The sequence below is a fragment of the Anopheles stephensi genome, chromosome 2, assembly GCF_013141755.1.
Source record: "Anopheles stephensi strain Indian chromosome 2, UCI_ANSTEP_V1.0, whole genome shotgun sequence".
Lineage (NCBI taxonomy): Eukaryota > Metazoa > Arthropoda > Insecta > Diptera > Culicidae > Anopheles > Anopheles stephensi.
Window position 1 is genome coordinate 42,176,271 of NC_050202.1, and position 8,461 is coordinate 42,184,731.

The 8,461-nt window shown below is 47.7% G+C and overlaps 2 protein-coding genes and 1 long non-coding RNA gene across 3 annotated transcripts; 2 read left to right on the top strand and 1 right to left on the bottom strand.

The window, feature by feature from the left end:
• The first annotated feature begins 395 nt into the window (after positions 1–395).
• Positions 396–4,571, top strand: LOC118503288 (protein Skeletor, isoforms B/C). Its single transcript, XM_036036377.1, has 3 exons — positions 396–1,235; positions 2,461–2,680; positions 2,748–4,571. The coding sequence occupies exons 1-3, from the start codon at positions 1,121–1,123 to the stop codon at positions 4,537–4,539; spliced, it is 2,127 nt and encodes a 708-aa protein (XP_035892270.1). The 5' UTR covers positions 396–1,120; the 3' UTR covers positions 4,540–4,571.
• A 749-nt stretch (positions 4,572–5,320) lies between these two features.
• On the bottom strand, positions 5,321–6,894 carry LOC118503291 (allantoicase-like). Its single transcript, XM_036036386.1, has 2 exons — positions 6,555–6,894; positions 5,321–6,490 (listed from the first exon to the last, which is right to left on the bottom strand). The coding sequence occupies exons 1-2, from the start codon at positions 6,642–6,644 to the stop codon at positions 5,399–5,401; spliced, it is 1,182 nt and encodes a 393-aa protein (XP_035892279.1). The 5' UTR covers positions 6,645–6,894; the 3' UTR covers positions 5,321–5,398.
• Positions 6,846–8,055, top strand: LOC118503292. The gene is made up of 2 exons (XR_004905170.1): positions 6,846–6,975; positions 7,038–8,055. It is a non-coding gene; the product is annotated as an uncharacterized LOC118503292 (long non-coding RNA).
• Positions 8,056–8,461: the final 406 nt, after the last annotated feature.

Genomic DNA, 8,461 nt, shown 5'->3' on the forward strand with positions numbered 1-8,461 from the left:
TGAAGCTATGCAGAGCGTGAACATAGTCATAAAAACTCATGACTTAGCATACAGCCCATTCAGCGAAGAAATGTTTCGTGGTTTACAATCTCCAAGTTCTACTGTAACACTCCAGTTTGTCAAACCACCATTGTTAAATCGCCAAATTGATGTCCAGGCTAATTCGTTGATATTCTCCGTCAGATTTAAGACGATCGTATTGTTTCGTTCCACACTGTACATCTCTCGAATGCAACAGGTCTCGGTGCGTGTACGGGCAGGCGCGCGAAAGGTAAGATTTTGTATGACAGTTAGCTTTCCGATTTTGTCCCGAGCCTGCTTGTGTGCGTGAGCTGCACATACCTGTCTGTACGTTGGTGGTGTGAGTATTTCTATTTATTTGCGAAAGTAACCGGACCGATCGCCGCCGCTCTGCAGCTGTTAACACGAACGGCGATCGCTCGGCGCATACGATCGACCGACCGACCGACCGACCGACCGCCGCTAACCACCGTTCGGGCGGGTCTCGTTTTACTTCCTCCAGTGCGTATCTCGCGCACGGTCCGCTTTCTGCACGTCACAATTGTTTGGTAGTCGTGTCAGACCGTCTTAAGATGGTCGACGATCGCCGCTGCTGGTAGAGTGTGAAAGGCGGCAACCAGGAAAAAAAGACGGCCACTGCTACGTGTACGCGTTGTCGTCATTCGTATGTGCCGTGAACATCTGAGCTCCAGCCTGTGTTCTCGTGTGTTTCATTTGGTTCTCTAGTGCAAGAAAAGAAAAAGTGCATCAACAATGCAACGCGATCGGTAGTGTGACGTGAAGTAAAGAAGCATGATTAGAAACTCGCCCGCCCGACTGTATGGTGCGAATCTGTATCTGAATCTCACCGCACTTTCCACCGAGGCGTCCACCACGTCCCACAACAACCGGGGCAGACAAGAGTGAAAGCAAACTACTGCTAGAAGAGGTTTGCAGCCCCAATCCATCTGTGAATTCCGGCCCGTTACTTATCATAACCGTATCGAAAAGGCACACGATTCCTTCCCATTTAGGGTTGCCCAGCGGCCCAGTGTGCGTACGGGTGTGTTGTTTGAAGCGATTTTGCTTTGTTAGGCTGTGAGTGTAAGGAAGAGGAAGTATGAAAGGTATGCAGTTTTTGTACGGATCTGCCGTTCGGTGGCGCGGATCGGTGACCGTCACTAGGATTCTGGCCACGCTGTTGCTGCTTGCGACGGTTTTGCTAAACCATGCTGGTAAGTACAAAGCTTGCAAACCCCTAAACCCAATGCCCGGATACGCGAGTCATACGAAAGACTCCTTCTACTCGCGAACGACAAGCGACGAACCGTGAATGAGGGCGAAAGAAGACAAAAACAACTCCAACGAACGAACCAAAGGGAGAGCGTGTGGTCGGAACATTCTTCTTGCGTACGAACACAGTGCGGAAAGGTTTTACGCACAGTGCGCAACCTTGAGTTTGTTGTACACTGTAGTGAGTTGAACCGCCCAGGAAGTGCACTCAACTTTGGTCTTCGCACTTGGCTAGTGGAAAGGGTGCATGGTATAGGAATAAGATCGAATTTTGCACTACGCTCACCGAAGGACGTTTCGATGACTGTTTCATCTGCACAGTGTTAGTCATACTCAAAATGTCCGTTGTGCAAGCACTTATTCATCTCATAGCTGTGAACTGCAGTCAACAGTGCTCGTAACGAGTTCCTTTTTTCACAATTTTTCCACATACGAGCAAATGGAAATGCGCGTAAAAAGTCTAGTTGTTGATCTGTTCCTTTTTGGATTTTGGCAGATGTTATGAAAATAAAAAATTTATATGTTTCATTAGTTGTAAAGCTACTTAATTACTTCTCCAGCGCTACAACCGCTTCGCAATCTTGGCCTGTTGCAACATTCCTCCTGCCAATCGTTTTAAAGTTAGCTACACCAAAATTCATGCCTGCAAATTAGAAGCTTAAAATGGATAATTCATAAATATTGAAAGTACAATCAAAGACTTTTACTTTTACTATGCTTTCCAGAACTAATTACACCTCACGATGTACTCTGTCTTTCATAAAAACATAAATCAATAAATTACGATTTGGACGATCTAATAGTAATCTTAGATTACAAATTCTATAGAACTAGATCAATATGCCCATCTTGCCACAGGAATCGTCGTTTAAGAAAAAATGTGACTATGGGCTTTCAAGGGCTTTGTCGTCTTTATTCTTTGAATCATACCCGCCAAAGGCCTTCTCAAGTTTGGAACTTCAAACGTCACTTAAAAAGGTTTATTTTTTTCATGAACGGCGTTGAGGATTGATCACTTTTCATACAAATCATGTGGAAAAGAACGACTGAAATACTGGACCGGATTACATTAGCCTTGAGACTTGAGACTGTAGTTCACACATTATCCATAGAATGTGTAATGTTCCAGCATTGTTAATTTGTACTTCATCGCCTTTCTTACAACAGCAAGTCAAAAACCGGAAGATGGCCCGTACCGGGGGAAGTACATCGGCAAGTTTAACTCCTACCATCACCAAGCGTCAGGAGATGTGTACGCCGTGGACGAGTACACGTTCCTACTGACCGGCTTCAACTACGACGGTAACGGTGTCGATACGTTCTTCTGGTCCGGCGCGAGCAACCGTCCCGGGCCGCAAGGATTCATCGTACCGGACGAGTATGGAAAGTAAGTGATCCATCACTTGATCTGCCTTGTAGTGAACAAAACAATTTAATCCTCACCTGCATTCCAGGACAAACATCCTAGAACGGTACTTCAACAAAGATTTCACGCTTCGCCTACCGGACAACAAGAAGATCACGGAGGTGAAATGGTTGGCCGTGTACGATCTAAACTCGCAGAACAACTTTGCTGACGTGTACATCCCGGAAGACTTTGAACCGCCCGTACCGCAAAAGGCGGGCAGCCTAACGGTCATCGCCGGTGGTCCAATGGTATCGAGCGATACGATCGACATACTCGACTCGAAAACGATTCGCATCACCGACTTCACCTACGATGGAAAGGCGGGCGATCAAGCGGAAGTACATTTCTGGGTCGGCGTTGGTCCATCGCCATCGTCCAAAGGCAGCAAGGTGCCGGACGAGATGGGCTACCTGGACCCGATACGGGCGTACGATCGCGAAACGATCACGCTGGAACTTCCGGGTGATATGACCATCTTCGACATCGATTGGTTCAGCGTGTACGATGTGGGAGCACGTCGGGATTATGGGTCAATCCTCATTTCGGACGATCTAAACGTGCCGCCGTCGCTGGTACGCGTTACGCCGCACACCGAGTCGCTGCCGAACTGTCGCCAACTGCACAAAGATTACCGCGTGTCGTGGGAAGTGTTTGGACCGCAAATTACGATTCAACTTGCAGGAAACGTACAGCAGGACGAATATTTGTCGTTTGGACTGTCCGGTTCGGAGCAGCGTAGTCAAATGCTGGGCGCGGACGTCGTTGTTGCATTCATCGATGGACATCGGGGATATGCGGTGGACTATAACATCACCTCGCTTGCGCCGTGTGTGCAAGTGCTTGGTCAAAACAAGGGCGTATGCCGTGACGATGTGGTGGGAGGACTGGACAGCTTTCAGCTGCACACGTTCAGCCGGGAGGACGACATCAACACGATCACGTTCCGGCGTACACTCATTTCGTCCGATTCCGGCGACAAGGAGTTCCTGCTGGACCGACCGATGTACGTGGTGTGGGCGATGGGTCGCCTCGATTCTAACAATGAGCCTACCTACCACGACGTCTACCCGAAACGAAATGTACAGATCCACTTCAACACTTCCGAGCCGGTCAACGACTGTTTCAGCTTTACAAGTCGTGAAGACAATCTGAAGGATGTGTGGGAACGTCAGCAAATCTTCGATCGGTCCGTCCGATCGTTCACGGCCACGCTTGGTCCTGCTGGAGGCAAGCGAGGCTACCAAGGCATTACCGGACACGTTTCCAATGGATTGGCATGGTACATCAATGGGTTCCTCGTGCCGGAGCTGTGGTTGCGGCGTGGCCTCACCTACTCGTTTCTGGTACGTGGCGGCAACAATCCTCACTCGCCCGAGTTCTACCATCCGCTCGTGATCACGGACGAACCGCACGGCGGTTTCGACAGGCTTTCCGATGCACGGCAGAGCGAAATTCGTGTCCTGGCGGGTGTGGAGTTTACACGCCGCGGACGTCCGAAACCGATAGCCGCTGGTCCGCTATGTCTAGCACGCCACCCGGAGGGACAAGATCGCCGATTGGATGACAATTTTGCCACGTTCAAAAAGTTCAACCGCACGCTCAAGTGGAGCTGCGATTCCGGCGAGCCGGCGGTGTTGGAGATTACACCGAACACCAGCTGGCCGGACGTGGTGTACTATAACAGCTTTACCCACGCAAACATGGGCTGGAAGATACACATAGTTGATAGTTACAGCCAGTCGGCGCGTAATCACGGTACGATCTACAGCTTCGATCACTCGATTCGGTTACTGCTCTTCACGAGCATTCTCGTCGTGTGGGCAAGGTTGCAAAAATAAATAAAAAAAAAAACTTTTCTCACCCAAATACACTCAAATCGATTTTTTTACTTCCTCTTCATGTGTGGTAAAATTAGACGTCCAAGTAAGTAACAAACACAGTATAAACCTATGGAAGTATCTGTTTCCAGTGTTTTAGTTGTTGCAATAGTGCCTATATTTAGTGTGCATCAACAATGAAGGATTCGCTACAATGACGAGCTCTCTCGTCACATTGGAGAAGTCCACATATTGCGTTAGTAAAGGACACATTTTTCATCCTCACCGGTTGCTTTGGTCTCGCTGCTCTCTTGAGGACCGCACACCATTTGAACCAAAGCTTCCTCCCTCCATACGCTTCTGGCAATCTTCAAGTAGGCTGTCTTTAACGATTAGCATGATTCAATACCTATTCTGATTGAATTTTCTAAGCTACTATCAATAAGTCATTAGTCTCATCTCTCGTGTTTAATGGATTTTCCGATTGGAAAGCTGTGTACTTTCTGTGAGCATACGTATCTTGGATGAAATTATCGTACATACGTGGTCTACAATACCGGCCTGGAATGGATGACGTTACACGCTTTGGCTGACCATCTTTTATAAACCAGGTTAATCGTTCCTCAGGCAGCAATGGGTAAATCCTAAATTTACTCGACCGCCATTTTCACTTTCGCTTACAATAAGCCACAATCACCGTCACAGCCGTTCTTCGGAACACTTTATCTACACTCGCGATCCTGGGCCCAATACTTATATTGGGTTGTCCAGAGTATATTTTAATATCGACTGAATGATGTAAGATGCAATCGACTTTTATAAGAAAAACTATATTTTACAATTTCATACCGAACCACAATCGCATGCTACTAGATGGGATCTACCTTTTAGCTATCGTTCCAAAAATGCGAACCCTAGAAAGTCCTCCATCCGGGGCAATCGTGATGCGTACGAGCGAGGCAGCCTTCTCTTGGGCCTGCAAATCTGCCGCTCTAAACTCGTGCGTTTGATTAGGTCCCAACTTCTTCCTGTTCATCAACGGTATCCACACATCCGGCTCGCCCTTGCTCGCATACTCCACCCTTACGTTGTCGGGGAAGTTTCCTTTGAAATGTATCGTGTCAATGCATACACATTCTATCCAGCATCCTTCGGGGGCACCCAGTTGAAAGGTGGCCCACTCGCACCCGGGTACTTGCAGAATTCCCGCTCCATCAACCTGTAGCACTGGCGGTCGATCAAGCCGCCGGGCCGTCTCCCAACCGTCGCCCATATTTATGGGTTGGCTGGGTTTGATCAAATTCCGTGGATGGCCATAATGTGCGTTTGAGAAACCGGTACAGCGACCCCCGTTGAGCATCGCAATCATGTCGATCGGTTTCTTTGCCGCTAGACTGTCACTTACGTTTAACCGGACCGTACCGTACACGCGCAGACGTGAGATCCCACCATCCGGATACATGTTTACACGCAAATGATTGACCGGCGGCGATTGTTTCGCTTTCGTCGGGCTAACGATGAAATACTGTCGGCGGGTTTGTTCGTAACCTGGCTTAAGCTCGGTTCGTGGCAGTAGTACATCCCACTGCTCCGTGCCTATCAGCTCCACCATGCCTAGTTCCTCCGTAGTACGGCCAGTGCCCATGTTCGCATCGCTGTTGCGGGGAATAGAGGACTGCAGCATACGCTTCATCGTTCCGTCCAACGTGCCACCCTGGATGGAAATGCGTGGCGCATAGTTCCCGGTGAAAAATGCCGTATCGATCATAAAACCGACGATTTGCGTCGGAGCACCAAGCTCCACCAGGCACCAATCGTGACCGGGCGTACGTTTGCGTCGCGTTTCCCATCCATCCATCCACTTGCCGAAGGAAGTGTACTCGTCCGGCCGAAACACTGGGTCCGCATCCTTAAGCATCCATTCGGCCGGAGCGAACCAATCGTCCGTTGCGAACAGAATAGAGCCATTGCTCTGCAAAACAAGAACAAAAAGGATAACGTAATTGACAAACTAACGGAAACCCCGTATTTCTTACTCCAATTGATGCCACTTCACTCAGCTCGCTAAATGCCGGATGCAGCTGCCGCTCCAGTGACGGTGTATGGGTGCTCTGGGCGGCTTCCATTTTCCCGATCCCGATGCTTTGAACAACGTAACCGTGTTTTGTATTATTTCCACCTTAAAACAGTCTCTCGATCGACAAAACCGCGCCACAGCACCGTTAATCTTCCCATGTGGAACAACACGGACAACGTACGATAGCGGGCCGTTTAAATATAAAAATTACAAAATAATCAAACCCGCCGCACAATCTCCCAGCAACAACACGCTCTATCGCTCTTGTGGCGCGCATGTGAAAAGCGCATCACCATTGTCTATCTACGTTCTTGGCGTAGGAATTAAAATGTGCTCAAACACAGGCACACACTCATTACCTGCTGGGCAGATAAGGCAGAGTATTACGTTGCTATTTCGTATTCATCGCAGTACAGTAAATAATAAAACATCCATATTTCAGAACACAATGAAGCAGCAAGGTCCATTCATCCAGTGTAGTGAGATGCTTCCGCAGGCTGCTCTAGGTCTCCGGTGGGGTTCTGAACGGACACACCGGGCAGGCAGCAAAACCTCCAAATGATAAGCGCTGTAGTTTTCAAAAACAAAACAAGATTAGTCGTAAATAGTTTACTAATTTTGTGTCGTTGAGTCGTGTTGTTTACAGTTGCTATGTCTCAGTTAACTACGATCATAAATCAAACGAGTCGAATTTGACTTATTCTCAGCTACAGGCTGCTCCGACGGAAAAAAACAATATAATAAAGCTATCGTAAAGATATTTCAAATCCGGTAGCTAAAAGAACACGTCGCACTCTGCCGGAAGGGACGATTTTTTCCGACACGATGTTCTATGTTCTCAATATTATGCTCCGTTCGCTGCACGGGGTTGTCTCTTCACTGTATGTTGTGGTTTATTTCATTGTTTTTATTTCATTTGATTTTTGTTGTTTCTTGTTTGCTTCTTCGCTTATGCGCTGCGCTGCTTCGTTTCTTCGTGCATTTCATAAACCTTATTCAAACCGCCTGTTCCGGCCCGTCTTTCATCCACCTTTCCTCTGCTGTGCTATTATAACGCCTTTGCCAAGCATTTCTGTAATTGTGTTCGACAACCTCTCTCGCGTTCGCTACCCATATTTGTGTCTTCTTTGTTCCTCCTCGGTCCACACCACAGCATCTCCTCCATTAGTTTTGTTTGTCTAGTCTTTTGCGATCGTGCAAGACGAAGTAAACACGAGTATCACATGCCTCCCACATCATCATCATTTACAAGCAATTCTTGTCCCCGCACTTTCCACTTCCAATCAATAAACCAATCGTTCGTGCATGGTCGTCGTCTGTCTGCTTGCTGTTTGTCTTTTCATCCCAGATTTTTCAATGCCGCCCCGCACTACACCACGCTGGCAGCGAAAATTTTTTCAAATGCTTCTGGGCGAACAAAACAAAACATAAACTAACGAAATAAAAAAAAAACATGTCGGGACAAAGGCAGCAACAACATCGTAAGTGGGATAAAAGATAAACTTAATGTAAAGAAATATAATAATATAAAAAACCTATCGCAAAGGAATTGTTTTTAAAAAACGGCTGCACTTAACCACGTACGTACGTATGTTTGCACGGGGGATGGTGCATCATGGATGTGTTCTGCACACACACACACACGCACCCCCTCCGTGATTGCCTGATATCATGTGTGAGTGTGTTGCGGGGGTCCTGCTAACACGTCACGTCAAACTTCCATGAGACACGCACACACGATTGACAAAATCGCTCGTGGTGTTACACATTCTGCCAACATCACACACACTGCATCGCCCCTCTCGAAGCTATTCCAATCGTCTGTGGCTATGTTCTAGCACACAGGTATGCGTCCTTCTCCTGTTT